This window comes from Hyla sarda, unplaced genomic scaffold, assembly GCF_029499605.1.
Source record: "Hyla sarda isolate aHylSar1 unplaced genomic scaffold, aHylSar1.hap1 scaffold_345, whole genome shotgun sequence".
In the NCBI taxonomy this organism is placed as follows: Eukaryota; Metazoa; Chordata; class Amphibia; order Anura; family Hylidae; genus Hyla; species Hyla sarda.
Window position 1 is genome coordinate 287,548 of NW_026610208.1, and position 17,926 is coordinate 305,473.

A 17,926-nucleotide genomic window follows, 5' to 3' on the forward strand; every position below is an offset into this window, starting at 1 on the left:
TGTGAGGGGCCACAGAGGAGAGAGGGGGGGGGGGGAGAGTGGTGAGGGGCCACAGAGGAGAGAGGGGGGGGGGGGGAGTGTGAGGGGCCACAGAGAGAGAGGGGGGGGGGGGGGGGGGAGTGTGAGGGGCCACAGAGGAGAGAGGGGGGGGGGGGGGAGTGTGAGGGGCCACAGAGGAGAGAGGGGGGGGGGAGTGTGGAGGGGCCACAGAGAGAGAGAGGGGGGGGGGGGAGTGTGAGGGGCCACAGAGGAGAGGGGGGGGGGGGGGGAGTGTGAGGGGCCACAGAGGAGAGGGGGGGGGGGAGTGTGAGGGGCCACAGAGGAGAGAGGGGGGGGGGAGTGGGAGGGGCCACAGAGAGAGAGAGAGAGAGGGGGGGGAGTGGGAGGGGCCACAGAGGAGAGAGAGAGAGGGGGGGGGAGTGGGAGGGGCCACAGAGGAGAGAGGAGGGGGGGGAGGGGCCACAGAGGAGAGAGGAGGGGGGAGTGGGAGGGGCCACAGAGGAGAGAGAGAGAGGGGGGGAGTGGGAGGGGCCACAGAGGAGAGAGAGAGAGGGGGGGAGTGGGAGGGGCCACAGAGGAGAGAGAGAGAGGGGGGGAGTGGGAGGGGCCACAGAGGAGAGAGAGAGAGAGGGGGGGGGAGTGGGGAGGGGCCACAGAGGAGAGAGAGAGAGGGGGGGGGAGTGGGAGGGGCCACAAGGAGAGAGAGAGAGAGGGGGGGGAGTGGGAGGGGCCACAGAGGAGAGAGAGAGAGAGGGGGGGGGAGTGGGAGGGGCCACAGAGGAGAGAGAGAGAGGGGGGGGGAGTGGGAGGGGCCACAGAGGAGAGAGAGGGGGGGGGAGTGGGAGGGGCCACAGAGGAGAGAAAGAGAGAGAGGGGGGGGAGTGGGAGGGGCCACAGAGGAGAGAGAGAGAGATGGGGGGGAGTGGGAGGGGCCACAGAGGAGAGAGAGAGAGATGGGGGGGAGTGGAGGGGCCACAGAGGAGAGAGAGAGAGATGGGGGGGAGTGGGAGGGGGCCACAGAGGAGAGAGAGAGAGGGGGGGGGGAGTGGGAGGGGCCACAGAGGAGAGAGAGGGGGGGAGTGGGAGGGGCCACAGAGGAGAGAGAGAGGGGGGGGGGAGTGGGAGGGGCCACAGAGGAGGAGAGAGAGGGGGGGGGGAGTGGGAGGGGCACAGAGGAGAGAGGGGGGGGAGTGGGAGGGGCCACAGAGGAGAGAGAGGGGGGGAGTGGGAGGGGCCACAGAGGAGAGAGAGAGGGGGGGAGTGGGGAGGGGCCACAGAGGAGAGAGAGAGGGGGGGAGTGGGAGGGGCCACAGAGGAGAGAGAGAGAGAGGGGGGGGGAGTGGGAGGGGCCACAGAGGAGAGGGGGGAGTGGGAGGGGGCCACAGAGGAGAGAGAGGGGGGCTAGTGGGAGGGGCCAGTGCTACAGAACTGGCCCCGTACATTTCACTGCTAGTCTGAGGTCATGTGACTTATTCTGCATCATGGTGGAGAATGTTGGTTTATTATTCCTTCACCTGAGGAGCAAATGATTCCGGAACCCAGAGGACTCTGCCCTGTATGGGAGATGACTCTGCCCTGTGTGGGAGATGACTCTGCCCTGTATGGGAGATGACTCTGCCCTGTATGGGAGATGACTCTGCCCTGTATGGGAGATGACTCTGCCCTGTATGGGAGATGACTCTGCCCTGTGTGGGAGATGACTCCTGCCCTGTGTGGGAGATGACTCTGCCCTGTATGGGAGAGGACTCTGCCCTGTATGGGAGAGGACTCTGCCCTGTATGGGAGATGACTCTGCCCTGTATGGGAGATGACTCTGCCCTGTATGGGAGATGACTCTGCCCTGTATGGGAGATGACTCTGCCCTGTATGGGAGATGACTCTGTTCTGTAGATGATATCACATGACCTCAGACTAGCAGCATCTCCCACACAGGGCAGAGTCCTCTGGGTTCCGGAATCATTTGCTCCTCAGGTGAAGGAATAATAAACCAACATTCTCCACCATGATGCAGAATAAGTCACAGGAGATGACTCTGCTCGAGGTCTTTGAACAGTGGCGGGACCATTTTCAGGACTGTATTAGTCGTGTGATTCCCGTAGTGTTCTGGTTCTGACTGTCTCTTTTTCCCACAGGACTCCTCTGTACCGTTGTGGACCCTCTAGCGAGTTTCATGGATGCTATGAATGATGGCCGAGGGCGTTCTGCAGGGACGGGATGATGGAGTGTTCGATCTTGATTTGTTCTCCTTCTTTGGTAGGTCGGTGACGTTACACTGAGATGATAACTGGAAGGTTTCTGCATTGACTGTTTTGCTGTCATGGGGATCCCAATCATGGCCCCTTCATCGGCACCCTAGGATTTCTCTGATCATCCTTTCTTTTTCCAGGCACAGACTCCCCGGCTGTCCAGGCTGAGATGACTTCAGGTTCCATATTAGAAAGAGGAGCCGCGTCCTGTGCCAGCAATGTGCCGACAACTGGTGGATCTGCTGTACATGTGGCACCCGGTGAGTGGTAGGTGACAACCATGATGGTGGCTGTGCTGTAGGTATTACAGGCGAGTGCAGCTCAGGGATCGGAGACAGCTTCTTACCACAATATATTTGGGTCATCCATCATAACCAGATCCTTCCTTTAAATATTTGGGGAGGTACTCGGTCAGAGCACATCCTCAGTTTATAGAAAACCTTTCAGGATTGGCCTATAATCTAAGAACATGACATGGGAATCTGTCATCTCTATCAAGTGCACTTACCTGTTGGGACAGGGTTCTAGTTACATAGTTAGTACGGTCGAAAAAAGACAGACGTCCATCATAGTCCAACCAGGGAATGAAGTGCAGGGGGTAGGGGGTAAGGGGAAGGGATTTTATATTTCTTCATAAGCATTAATGTTATTTTGGTTCCATGAATGTATCTAATCCTGTTTTAAAGCTGTTAATTGTTCTGCTGTGACCAGTTCCTGAGGTAGACCGTTCCATAAATTCACAGTCCTCACGGTAAAGGAAGGCGTGTCGCCCCTTTAGACTAAACCTTTTCTTCTCCAGACGGAGGGAGTGCCCCCTCGTCCTTTGGGGGGGTTTAACCTGGAACAGTTTTTCTCCATATTTTTTGTATGGGCCATTTATATACTTATATACGTTTATCATATCCCCCCTTATACGTCTCTTCTCAAGACTAAACAATTGTAACTCCTTTAATCGCTCCTCATAGCTAAGATGTTCAGGCCCCATATTAGTTTAGTCGCGCGTCTCTGCCCCCTTTCCAGCTCCGCAGTGTCCCTTTTATGGACAGGTGCCCAAAACTGAACAGCATATTCCAGGTGAGGCCGTACCAATGCTTTATAAAGGGGGAGTATTATACACTATAGACTGTACCAATGCTTTATAAAGGGGGAGTATTATACACTATAGACTGTACCAATGCTTTATAAAGGGGGAGTATTATACACTATAGACTGTACCAATGCTTTATAAAGGGGGAGTATTATACACTATAGACTGTACCAATGCTTTATAAAGGGGGAGTATTATACACTATAGACTGTACCAATGCTTTATAAAGGGGGGAGTATTATACACTATAGACTGTACCAATGCTTTATAAAGGGGGAGTATTATACACTATAGACTGTACCAATGCTTTATAAAGGGGGAGTATTATACACTATAGACTGTACCAATGCTTTATAAAGGGGGAGTATTATGTCCCTGTCCCTCTTTTGATACATGACAATATCCTGCCGGCCTTGGAAGCAGCAGCCTGACATTGTGCTATTCTGTAGTCTGTGATCTACAAGTCCCCCAGATCCTTCTCTACCAGTGACTCTGACAGTTTAATCCCCCCTAAGACATACGACGCTGCAGGTTATTAGTATACACAGCCCCCCTCTATATACACAGCCCCCCCTCTATATACACAGCCCACCTCTATATACATAGCCCCCCCCTCTATATACACAGCCCCCCCCCTCTATATACACAGCCCCCCCTATATACACAGCCCCCCTCTATATACACAGCCCCCCCTCTATATACACAGCCCCCCCTCTATATACACAGCCCCCCTCTATATACACAGCCCCCCTCTATATACACAGCCCCCCTCTATATACACAGCCCCCGCTCTATATACACAGCCCCCCTAAGACATACGACACTGCAGGTTATTAGTATACACAGCCCCCCTCTATATACACAGCCCCCCTCATATATACACAGCCCCCCCTCTATATACACAGCCCCCCCCTCTATATACACAGCCCCCCCCTCTATATACACAGCCCCCCCCTCTATATACACAGCCCCCCCCCTCTATATACACAGCCCCCCCTCTATATACACAGCCCCCCTCTATATACACAGCCCCACCTCTATATACACAGCCCCCCTAAGACATACGACGCTGCAGGTTATTAGTATACACAGCCCCCCTCTATATACACAGCCCCCCTCTATATACACAGCCCACCTCTATATACATAGCCCCCCCTCTATATACACAGCCCCCCCTCTATATACACAGCCCCCCCTATATACACAGCCCCCCTCTATATACACAGCCCCCCCTCTATATACACAGCCCCCCCCTCTATATACACAGCCCCCCTCTATATACACAGCCCCCCTCTATATACACAGCCCCCCTCTATATACACAGCCCCCGCTCTATATACACAGCCCCCCTAAGACATACGACACTGCAGGTTATTAGTATACACAGCCCCCTCTATATACACAGCCCCCCCTCTATATACACAGCCCCCCCTCTATATACACAGCCCCCCCCTCTATATACACAGCCCCCCCCTCTATATACACAGCCCCCCCCTCTATATACACAGCCCCCCCCTCTATATACACAGCCCCCCCTCTATATACACAGCCCCCCTCTATATACACAGCCCCACCTCTATATACACAGCCCCCCTAAGACATACGACGCTGCAGGTTATTAGTATACACAGCCCCCCCTCTATATACACAGCCCCCCCCTCTATATACACAGCCCCCCCCTCTATATACACACAGCCCCCCCCTCTATATACACACAGCCCCCCCTCTATATACACACAGCCCCCCCCTCTATATACACAGCCCCCCTCTATATACACAGCCCCCCCTCTATATACACAGCCCCCCCTCTATATACACAGCCCCCCCTCTATATACACAGCCCCCCCTCTATATACACAGCCCCCCCTCTATATACACACAGCGCCCCCCTCTATATACACACAGCGCCCCCCTCTATATACACAGCCCCCCCTCTATATATACACAGCCCTCCTCTATATACACAGCCCCCCCTCTATATACACACAGCCCCCCCTCTATATACACAGCCCCCCTCTATATACACAGCCCCCCTATGACATACGATGCTGCAGTTTATTAGTATACACAGCCCCCCCTCTATATACACAGCCCCCTCTATATACACAGCCCCCCCTCTATATATACACAGCCCCCCTAAGACATACAATGCTGCAGTTTATTAGTATACACAGCCCCCCCCTCTATATACACAGCCCCCCTCTATATACACAGCCCCCCTCTATATACACAGCCCCCCCTCTATATACACAGCCCCCCCTCTATATACACAGCCCCCCCCTCTATATACACAGCCCCCCCCTCTATATACACAGCCCCCCTAAGACATACGATGCTGCAGGTTATTAGTATACACAGCCCCCCTCTATATACACAGCCATTCCTCTATATACACAGCCCCCCTCTATATACACAGCCCCCCTAAGACATACGATGCTGCAGGTTATTAGTATACACAGCCCCCCCTCTATATACACAGCCCCCCTCTATATACACAGCCCCCCTCTATATACACAGCCCCCCTAAGACATACGACGCTGCAGGTTATTAGTATACACAGCCCCCCCTCTATATACACAGCCCCCCTAAGACATACGACGCTGCAGGTTATTAGTATACACAGCCCCCCTCTATATACACAGCCCCCCTCTATATATACACAGCCCCCCTCTATATATACACAGCCCCCCTCTATATACACAGCCCCCCTCTATATATACACAGCCCTCCTCTATATACACAGCCCCCCCTCTATATACACAGCCCCCCCCTCTATATACACAGCCCCCCTCTATATACACAGTCCCCCCTCTATATACACAGCCCCCCCTCTATATACACAGCCCCCCTCTATATACACAGCCCCCCTCTATATACACAGCCCTCCTAAGACATACGATGCTGCAGGTTATTAGTATACACAGCCCCCCCTCTATATACACAGCCCCCCTCTATATACACAGCCCCCCTAAGACATACGATGCTGCAGGTTATTAGTATACACAGCCCCCCTCTATATACACAGCCCCCATCTATATACACACAGCCCCCCCCTCTATATACACAGCCCCCCTCTATATACACAGTCCCCCCTCTATATACACAGTCCCCCCTCTATATACACAGCCCCCCCTCTATATACACAGCCCCCCCTCTATATACACAGCCCCCCTCTATATACACAGCCCCCCTCTATATACACAGCCCCCCTAAGACATACGATGCTGCAGGTTATTAGTGCCCAGATGCAGAACTTTACATTTATCCACATTGAACCTAATTTGCCAAGTGGAGGCCCAGACACTTAGTCTATCCAAGTCATCTTGTAACTTATGCACATCCTCTATAGACTGTACCCCCCCTCTATATACACAGCCCCCCCTCTATATACACAGCCCCCCCCCTCTATATACACAGCCCCCCCTCTATATATACACAGCCCCCCCTCTATATATACACAGCCCCCCCTCTATATATACACAGCCCCCCCTCTATATACAGAGCCCCCCCCTCTATATACACAGCCCCCCCTCTATATACACAGCCCCCCTCTATATACACAGCCCCCCCTCTATATATACACAGCCCCCCCTCTATATATACACAGCCCCCCCTCTATATATACACAGCCCCCCCTCTATATACAGAGCCCCCCCCTCTATATACAGAGCCCCCCCTCTATATACACAGCCCCCCCTCTATATACACAGCCCCCCCCTCTATATACACAGCCCCCCCTCTATATATACACAGCCCCCCCTCTATATATACACAGCCCCCCCTCTATATATACACAGCCCCCCCTCTATATACACAGCCCCCCCTCTATATACACAGCCCCCCCTCTATATACACAGCCCCCCCTCTATATACACAGCCCCCCTCTATATACACAGCCCCCCTCTATATACACAGCCCTCCTCTATATACACAGCCCTCCTCTATATACACAGCCACCCCCTCTATATACAGAGCCCCCCTCTATATACACAGAGCCCCCCTCTATATACACAGCCCCCCTCTATATACACAGCCCCCCTCTATATACACAGCCCCCCTCTATATACACAGCCCCCCCCCTCTATATACACAGCCCCTTCTATATACACAGCCCCCCCTCTATATACACAGCCCCCCCTCTATATACACAGCCATTCCTCTGTCAAGGCTTCTACTCACCTCTTCATAAAAGCAGATTAGATTGGTGACACCTTCTCTCCTTAGTAAACCCCTGCTGGCTATCACTTATAATACTATTATCCCCTATGTATTCCTGTATGTAATCCCTTATAAGTCCTTCAAACAATTTACCCACAATGCACGTTAAACTTACCGGTCTATAGTTTCCTGGGGAAGACCTAGAGCCCTTCTTGAAGATTGGCACCACATTCGCCTTGCGCCAGTCCCTTGGCACAATACCAGACACCAGAGAATCTCTAAATATCATGAACAGGGGTACAGATATTACTGAACTTACCTCTCTAAGAACTCTTGGGTGTAGTCCATCCGGCCCTGGAGATTTGCTTACATTTATATCACTTAACTTACCTTGTACCATCTCTACATTAAGCCAGTTCAATACATTACATGATGTGTTACCAGCACTGACCTGTACATGATGTGTTACCAGCACTGACCTGTACATGATGTGTTACCAGCACTGACCTGTACATGATGTGTTACCAGCACTCCCCCTCGTTTTGAATTTTTGCTGTTTTTATTACATTTTTACAGATTTTATTAAGCTCTTTGTACTGTTAAATGTTATCGCTGACCCATCAGATTTGTATTTTTTGAAGGCTATTTTTTTTGTTGTTTATTGCTCTTTTAACATCATTTGTCAGCCATGTAGGATTTAGTTTTAATGGTTTATATTTGTTCCCCTTTGGTATATATTTAGCTGTATAGTTATTTAGAGTTGATATAAAGATGTCCCATTTACCTTCTGTATCAGTATTTGAGAACCCCTCCCCCAGTCTATGTCCTGTAGTGCAGCCCTCAGCCCAGGGAAATTTGCCTTTTTAAAGTTATATGTTTTTGCCTTCCCCGTCTGTCTTTGTTTTCTACATTTTAAGTGAAAAGTAACTATATTGTGGTCGCTATTCCCAAGGTTTTCCCGCACAGTTACATTACCAACCAGCTCTGCGTTGTTGGAAATGATCAGATCCCACAAGGCATCACTTCTTGTTGGGTCCTCCACAAACTGGCCCATAAAATTATCCTGCAATAAATTTAGGAATTGTCGCCCCTTTGTAGTTTTAGCCAACCCCCGGCCCCAATCTATATCTGGATAGTTATAATCTCCCATTATTACCACTGTACCTGCCCGGGCGGCCTCTCTATTTGTTTATACAGCCGACCTTCTATCTCTTCAGTGATATTAGGGGGTCTGTAGATTACACCAAATACTATTTTTTCAGTATTTCCCTCCTTTTGTAATTCTACCCACAGTGATTCCACCTCCTCAGAATCATCACACACTATGGCATCGTTCACACTGACTTTCATACCACTTCTTACATACAGACAGACTCCACCACTTTTTCTGTTCATTCTATCCTTGCGAAACAATGTAAACCCCTGCAGATTAACAGCCCAGTCATGTGAGGAGTCCAGCCATGTCTCAGTGACCCCAACTTTATCACCAGCCCTGTCTCAGTGACCCCAACTATATCACCAGCCATGTCTCAGTGACCCCAACTATATCACCAGCCATGTCTCAGTGACCCCAACTATATCACCAGCCATGTCTCAGTGACCCCAACTATATCACCAGCCATGTCTCAGTGACCCCAACTATATCACCAGCCATGTCTCAGTGACCCCAACTATATCACCAGCCATGTCTCAGTGACCCCAACTATATCACCGGCCATGTCTCAGTGACCAACTATATCAATATGTTCCTCCAGTATCAAGGCCTCAAGCTCCCCCATTTTATTTGCTAGGCTTCTGGCATTTGTGAACATACACTTTACATTTCCATCCTTTATGTTATTGGGGCCAATGGGATTCAAGGGTGTAAGTTTTATTTTCCTATGAAGCCTAATCCTATTAACTATTCTAACCCCTCCCTCCGCTCCACCCCCAGGTACATTTATAATTCCCACCTCTCTATCTACACTATCTTCCCCCTCTTTGCTGTGGGTTCCCTCCCCCCAAGTCCCTAGTTTAAACACTCCTCCACCCTTCTAGCCATCTTCTCCCCAAGCAAAGCTGCACCCTCCCCATTGAGGTGCAGCCCGTCCCTACGGTAGAGCCGGTAACCGACAGCGAAGTCAGCCCAGTTCTCCATGAACCCAAACCCTTCCTTCCTACACCATCTTCTGAGCCACTTGTTTACCTCCCTGATCTCCCGCTGCCTCTCTGGTGCGGCTCGTGGTACAGGTCCCTGATCTCCCGTGGCCTCTCTGGTGCGGCTCGTGGTACAGGTAATATTTCAGAAAATACTACCTTGGAGGTCCTTGCCTTAAGCTTGCGGCCTAAGTCCCTGAAATCATTTTTAAGGACACTCCACCTACCTCTTACTTTGTCATTGGTGCCAATATGTACCATGACTGCTGGGTCCTCTCCAGCCCCGCCCAACAACCTGTCAACCCGATCCGCGATGTGCCGAACTCGTGCGCCAGGCATCATACCCCCCTTCTGCGAGTGACTGTGAGAAAAATCCTATCTGTGGCCCCGTTCCCCAGTCTTCTTGATATGGAAATAATCCTGCTTGGTGCACGGTGGCGTCCTGTACACCGAAGATTTGTGCGTCTTGAGCCTGTTAAGCTGCAGAGTGGAGGAGAGGGGGGGGGTATGATGTATAGCGGAGGAGAGGGGGGGGGGGGTATGATGTATAGCGGAGGAGAGGGGGGGGGGGGGGGTATGATGTATAGCGGAGGAGAGGGGGGGGGGGGTATGATGTATAGCGGAGGAGAGGGGGGGGGGTATGATGTATTGCGGAGGAGAGGGGGGGGGGTATGATGTATAGCGGAGGAGAGGGGGGGGGGTATGATGTATAGCGGAGGAGAGGGGGGGGGTATGATGTATAGCGGAGGAGAGGGGGGGGGGTATGATGTATAGCGGAGGAGAGGGGGGGGGGGGGGTATGATGTATAGCGGAGGAGAGGGGGGGGGGGGGTATGATGTATAGCGGAGGAGAGGGGGGGGGGGTATGATGTATAGCGGAGGAGAGGGGGGGGGGTATGATGTATAGCGGAGGAGGGGGGGGTATGATGTATAGCGGAGGAGAGGGGGGGGGTATGATGTATAGCGGAGGAGAGGGGGGGGGTATGATGTATAGCGGAGCCCCATTCTACAGTGGTGGAGGCTCAGCACAGGGGGAGGTATGTTACAATGTCGAAGCCAGATCTTCTGAACACTGGACGTATCCAGAGAGATTACCAAAGACGGAGCCACGGACATGAGATCGGTAATCTTGATGTCACCCACACTATAAACCTGTACCAATAGGTTAGTGCGGTTGATGACTGATTCACTTCCAGTATTAAAGACTCTTCACCTGGGTTTGGTTTGCAGGTGTTGAGTTGCTATCTGAGGAGGATGGGAGTTGCAGTTCTACTTCAGATATAAGGTTATATAATCTGCGTGGGATGGAAGACCCAGTAGTATATTGTCATGTGACTTAGTGGTGGGATGGAAGACCCAGAAGTATATTGTCATGTGACTTAGTGGTGGGATGGAAGACCCAGAAGTATATTGTCATGTGACTTAGTGGTGGGATGGGAGACCCAGAAGTATATTGTCATGTGACTTAGTGGTGGGATGGGAGACCCAGAAGTATATTGTCATGTGACTTAGTGGTGGGATGGGAGACCCAGTAGTATATTGTCATGTGACTTAGTGGTGGGATGGAAGACCCAGAAGTATATTGTCATGTGACTTAGTGGTGGGATGGGAGACCCAGAAGTATATTGTCATGTGACTTAGTGGTGGGATGGGAGACCCAGTAGTATATTGTCATGTGACTTAGTGGTGGGATGGGAGACCCAGTAGTATATTGTCATGTGACTTAGTGGAGGGATGGGAGACACAGTAGTATATTGTCATGTGACTTAGTGGTGGGATGGGAGACCCAGTAGTATATTGTCATGTGACTTAGTGGTGGGATGGGAGACCCAAAAGTATATTGTCATGTGACTTAGTGGTGGGATGGGAGACCCAGAAGTATATGGTTATGTGACTTAGTGGTGGGATGGGAGACACAGTAGTATATTGTCAGGTGACTTAGTGGTGGGATGGGAGACACAGTAGTATATTGTCATGTGATTTAGTGGTGGGATGGGAGACCCGGTAGTATATTGTCAGGTGACTTAGTGGTGGGATGGGAGACCCAAAAGTATATTGTCATGTGACTTAGTGGTGGGATGGGAGACCCAGAAGTATATGGTCATGTGACTTAGTGGTGGGATTGAAGACAGAGAAGTATATGGTCATGTGATTTAGTGGTGGGATGGGAGACACAGTAGTATATTGTCAGGTGACTTAGTGGTGGGATGGGAGACACAGTAGTATATTGTCATGTGACTTAGTTGGGTTATAACTTCAATATTTTTTTTTTTCTTTTTTTCTTCCAGGGGGCGGCCCCGTGAGCTCTGGTCCACATGGTCTGGGACCCTCTCAGTTAATACCCCATGCAGTTCCATTGATGAATGGTGACCTCTCCTCGTGCTTTCCCCGAGACTCATCGTGGGGTGTGTGCAGCTCCAATAATCTTCCCCAACCTCCTACAAGCAACTCAATAGACAAAGTTATCCAGGAGGAGCGCGGTCCAAGTGACATCACCAGTATTATCGCACATCTCCGGAGTCTTGCAACTGAAACCTCAAATAATTGTTCTGAAGCCGAGAAATCTGGATCAAAAGGAAGTCCAGTGACTGAGAGTGTCGGAACCCCTGCCGATGGATTGTGCAACCAACACAATATGGAGTCCGCTCAGCCTGGCCTTAAAGATCGCGCAGACAATCAGATGACCCTCCAGACAGACCTCGCTGATGACCTTGTGGACAGGCAATATCTGTTTGGAGACCTGGGATCGAAGAAGAAGTCAAATGCCAAGATTTATATATGTTCAGAATGTGGTAAAACGTGTCCTTGTCAGTCTGCCTACATCCGCCACCAGAGGATTCACACCGGGGAGAAGCCCTATGCCTGTGACGCCTGCGGCAAGAGCTTCATTCAGGTGTCCGATTACAACAACCACGTCCGCTCCCACACCGGAGAGAAACCCTACACCTGTGCAGAGTGCGGGAAGAGCTTCAGCCGGAGCACCTACCTGGTGACACATTCCAGAACACACACCAAAGAGAAGCCTTACACCTGCAACGTCTGCAACAAAAGCTTCATCCAGCACTCTCACCTCTCCCTCCATCTGCGCATCCACAGTGGAGAGAAGCCCTATATCTGTATAGAGTGCGGCAACAGCTTCAGCCGCAGTTCAACCCTGGTGAAACATAAGAAATCCCATAGGAGGAAGACGCTACACTTCAGTAAGAAAAAAAGTGAGGATGATGTCCCTCAAAACTTCACCCAGAACAACCCACCCACGTGGGGAACAGTCACAGACCAAGCAGAACCATCTCCAGAAGAGTCTCCTCAACGAGCTGAAACCCCACATGTCAAATCTGAAAGTGATGAGGCTGCAGAGTGTGACCCAGAAACTGTGACCTGTAGAAAACCTCACCGGCAGGGTAAGAAAACCGCCCACAAACCCATACGAATCACCCTGGAAAAATATCTGATCTCCGAAGGGACGGCAGGTGGAGACCTTCAGGTGCCATTTCCACATCATAAGAAGTTTATATGGAAGAAAAAGTCACAGCAACCATGTAAGGACAACGAAGAGGGCCCCGACGTAGGAAAGATGGATGTATCAGTCAAGAGCGTCACCGAACCTGCCATCGAAATGAAAAGGGTGACCAGTCCCAAGACGGAGTACAACTTTTCCCCCTCCCAGGAAGTGAATGGGATGAGTGAGAACAGTGAGAACCTGAACCCGGAGGGCCCATGCTTGTCACCTCAGCTGGACCATGTCCGGGACACCCCATTAAACGACCCTGAAGAACCTTACTCCTCAGTAAATGGGAAGGTCACAAAGTTTGAGGAGCTGGATTCTCAGTATTCCTATCCTAGTAATGACCTAGTGGAAGCCACATACAACAATGTCTTCACCTCCTCCGACAATATGTCCATCACTCTACAGAAGCCACATAAAGTTTCCTTGTTTATTTGCAGTTTCTGCGGTAAGAGCTGTCCTTGCAAATCGGCTTTTATCCGCCACCAGAGGATTCACACCGGTGAGAAGCCCTACGCCTGCGCCGACTGCGGCAAAAGCTTTATTCAGATGTCCGATTACAACAATCACATTCGCTCCCACACCGGAGAAAAACCCTACACCTGTGCAGAGTGTGGGAAGAGCTTCAGCCGGAGCACCTACCTGGTGACGCATTGTAGAACACACACCAAAGAGAAGCCTTACACCTGCAGAGAATGTGGCAAAAGCTTTATCCAGCACTCGCACCTTGCTATCCACCTTCGCATTCACAGCGGAGAGAAGCCATATTCTTGTTTTGAGTGTGGGAAGAGATTTAGTCGAAGCTCAACACTTGTTAAACACCAGAAATCCCATGGTAGAACGATTCCAACTGGAGAGACTAACACACAAAGGTCCACCAATCCGAGGTTAGAGGCAGAACATTGCTGAACTCCATAGGGTTGTGCTCTTCTGGTAGCCATGCTGCTTGATCTACACTTGACTCTCAATGGCACAAGCTGCAGTGCTCGTGTTGGGTTGTGATGGCATGGCCTGTCTTTTTGTCCTCTATATCTGCTGCTCATTTGCTACTTCCCCCGAGTGTATAAAGCTCCAAGCACCACTCTCCAGCAGTGCTAAAATCACAGCAATGTCTTCCATGGTCATGTCCGGTTGTTTGGAAAAGTTATTGCAGAAGACTGGTGCCAAGAGCGCCATCTCGCCTTCTTGCATTTGCACTTGTGGTTGGGTGCCCTGGTCCCTGTGAGCACACATAGAATGTGATCATTGAGATGTTGGTTCTGAACCTCATGTGATTCCCATGTATGGAGCTTGTGGTTTATACTGTAAAGTCCAAATATAATTCTGAGACCCTGGTGGCATTTATCGATAAAATGCATAAATTAAGGATTTGGTGAAAATAATAAGGTGGCTGATGTGGTGGTAAACTTAGCGCAACTTGGCCGCCTTGGTGGACATGTTTCTTTCCCACATCTCATGGCGGTCTATCGTTTACACCAATTATCTATTTATTAAATTTGATCATTTTATGACTCTTGGCCATGCCCCCTACAAAGTCTTCAAAACACAATAAATTTGGTGCACATTGTGTACGCCATTTTTTTTTTTAGGCACTTTAGTTAATCTCATACTTTCTGTACTCAAGAAGATTTAGTTAAACCGTATGTTCTGACAATCAGCAGCGACTTACACCATTCTGTCATGAAGATGATTGGCATTGTTTTCAGTCCTCTGGCCCAGGCCCATGTACCATCATCGTCCTCTGGCCCAGGCCCATGTACCATCATCGTCCTCTGGCCCAGGCCCATGTACCATCATCGTCCTCTGGCCCAGGGCCATGCATTGTACCGCCGTCCTCTACCCGAGGGGCGCGTACCATCATGATCCCCTGGACTAGGGCCGCATACCACCATGATCCCCTGGCCTAGGGCTGCTCATCCTCATCCTCTGGCTGCGTACCATCATCCTCTTGTTGTCCACCGTGATGTAGTGCATTAGTTACCACCAATGTTTTGTCTGAGGGAGGTCCTCACTGCTGGAGCTGAGGACCATATCTCTACCAGGGGCTGGAATCCTCTGAAACAAATGGCACTGTTCTCCACAACCTCGAAGCTTGTCTACTTTTATGATATTCAATCCTGTGTTATGTAAAACGTGTAGGTATCTGGTGATAAAGTGTTTGTCACTGCTCCGCTGCACCTTGAGATGAAGGTATGGAATATTTATTGTGTATTATTATTAAAGGGGTTATCCGGTTAGACCCCCCCCCCCTCTGAGCTCCACTGGTTCGCTACCCCGCAGAAGTTCCTGTTCTTTTCTCTGGTTTATTCAGGACTACCATGGGGTTGCAGAAGACCACACAGATGTCTTTTCTACTTCAGCAGAGTCTAGGTCTTGTATGTCAGTGTTCAGGTTTGTGCTGAAAGAAGAGGTGATGATCATTTACTGGCTGAGAAGATACAGCTTTCACGAGTTCTGATACCTTCATCAGAAATAAACTCCATACTGGACAGATACATAGAGCACCGCAGAGTCACTGCAGAGATACTGGAGACCAGCTGAGCCTATTCCCAACCTGACCCACAAGGAACAGAGCCATTATATCCCTTAAGAACAACCAGTAACAAATACCATGGAGGACCTAGGCCTGTGTCCACAGAACACTCTCCTTGCCACTAGAGATGAGCGAACTTACAGTAAATTCGATTCGTCACAAACTTTTCGGCTCGGCAGTTGATGACTTATCATGCATACATTAGTTCAGCTTTCAGGTGCTCCGGAGGGCTGGAAAAGATGGATACAGTCCTAGGAAAGAGTCTCCTACGACTGTATCCACCTTTTCCAGCCCACGGGAGAACCTAAAAGCTGAACTAATTTATGCAGGATAAGTCATCAATTACCGCGCCGAGAAGTTCGTGACGAATCAAATTTACTGTAAGTTCGCTCATCTCTACTTGCCACCATGGATATCGAGGCCCTGAACCAACAACAAAACGTATTCCTTTCTAAACCTGAAATAATTATGGATGAGAATAAATGGATCTTAACCTGCAGAAGATGGGAACTGCTATGGGCAGTATGCAAACCTTTTTATGGCAAATTTGGAAGCGGCTGCCTATCCACCTACCAAACAAAACCTCTAAGGTACTGTTGGTATATAGACGATATTCTAATCCTCTTGACCACCAGTAAAAAAGAACTTCTTACCTGCATGAGAACTTCAATGCATTTCACTTCAGCATCAACCTCACCATCATCTTCTTTCCCACAGACACAGACTTCCCTGAAAAAACAATGGCTTCCACCCTGGACATACGAAGAACTCCATCATATACAGCCAGGCTATAAGATACAACCACATCTGTTATGATAAACCTTGGCATGCACCTCCCGACGCTAAGAAAAGACATCATAAACCAGGATCATTCACATCCAGATACGAAAAGCCACTAACATTCCCAGAAAAGAGCTGCTGAAGTATAAGGAACAGCGCACAGGAACTGTGTACCTCTAGTGGTCACCGATGAACCTCTGGCTCTGCGGTAAATATCAAAGGAACTTCATACAACACTGAGATCCAATACTGAGAGAAATATCCCCCCCCCCCCCCCCCATATTGGCCTTAGCCTCCCAACCTGAAGGAAATGAGAGTAAGGAGTGCACTGAACAAAAATGCATAAAATGGCACCTCACCTTGTCTCCAATAAAGGTGTAAAACATGCGCACACGTCCACACTGCAAAAAGAATGCCCATACCAAACTTCGACTCCCACCATATCATCAATGGCATCTTCTCCTGAAAATCATCCAACGTGGTCTATCTCACCATGTGTGCAAAATGCCTGACTGCTCTGTATGTGGGTGGAACAGAACAACCACCGCATAAATGGTTAATTCACAAAGATACAACCACAAGAGGACGGAGACCCCAGGGGATAAGACCTCTGACTCCTCCAGAGGGTGACTGCACTATACACCCCATTATACCACTGACTAATCAAGAGGACGGGGTTGTTCTTATCTGTGTCCTATATGTAAATGAACATATTATAAATGTCTTTAGAAGAGATACAATGTATCTACCACCTCTGATCACAGTACTGTCCTATATCGAGTGCATCATATCTGTTCCCATTTGTAACCATACGTTAGAACTGTAGATTACAGAGAAGGGACCTGAGAGGTGGAAAAGCGGCGTCTCTATCTTCTCAGCCAATAAAGGATCATCGCTCCTCCACTCATCTCCTGTATGGAGCCAAGACATCAGAAAGAACACTCCCTCAGCCCATAGGCAGCACTCACTGGTGGTCTCACGGATGGTATTCAGAGTCTGTGCTTGCACATAGCAGCCAATCTGAACAAGTAGAGCTGTAGAGTAAAGTATGGGGGAGGAGCAAAGCAGCAGCTTTAGGCTCTAATGTGACAGAGCTTTGATAACTTCAAACAATGCGACCAAACTATTGATCTGAGCTGTGGTCCAAAAAATAAAACCCTTACCAGATAACACACCAGCAAGGTGGAGGTCTCCCAAACTATGTGAGAGCTCTCCTTTAGAACTCCTCCAGGCTCTTTTTCCAGGGTGATGAAGATTGATTCCTGACTTCTTTTTCGGACCCTTTTTTGTTTTGGTGTTTTTAGGGTTCACACCATTCTTCATATATTCTCCACAGCGATACATGAGAAAACCCCACATGGCCGGCAGTGACATCATTGCCCTGTCTAGTCTAGAACCAATAACCAGGCCTCACTCCCGCTTGGGATTTTCTCATTTAAAGGGGTATTCTCGCTAAAAACATATCCCCTATCCAAAGGATAG

The 17,926-nt window shown here is 49.8% G+C and overlaps 1 protein-coding gene across 3 annotated transcripts in view; it reads left to right on the top strand.

Annotated features, from left to right (window-relative positions):
* The window catches only part of LOC130331004 (zinc finger protein 436-like), a 90,106-nt gene extending 74,757 nt beyond the window's left edge, over positions 1-15,349 (top strand). For 2 of the 3 annotated variants that reach the window (XM_056553657.1, XM_056553656.1), the window contains exons 2-4: positions 2,133-2,253; positions 2,387-2,506; positions 11,915-15,346. In XM_056553657.1, the coding sequence (XP_056409632.1) occupies positions 2,184-2,253; positions 2,387-2,506; positions 11,915-14,040 (2,316 nt within the window). In that variant the 5' untranslated portion in view covers positions 2,133-2,183 and the 3' untranslated portion in view covers positions 14,041-15,346. Of the gene's footprint in view, positions 1-2,132; positions 2,254-2,386; positions 2,514-11,914 lie in introns of those variants that run through there. The other variant, XM_056553658.1, reaches the window with a different exon arrangement.
* The last annotated feature ends 2,577 nt before the right edge of the window (positions 15,350-17,926 follow it).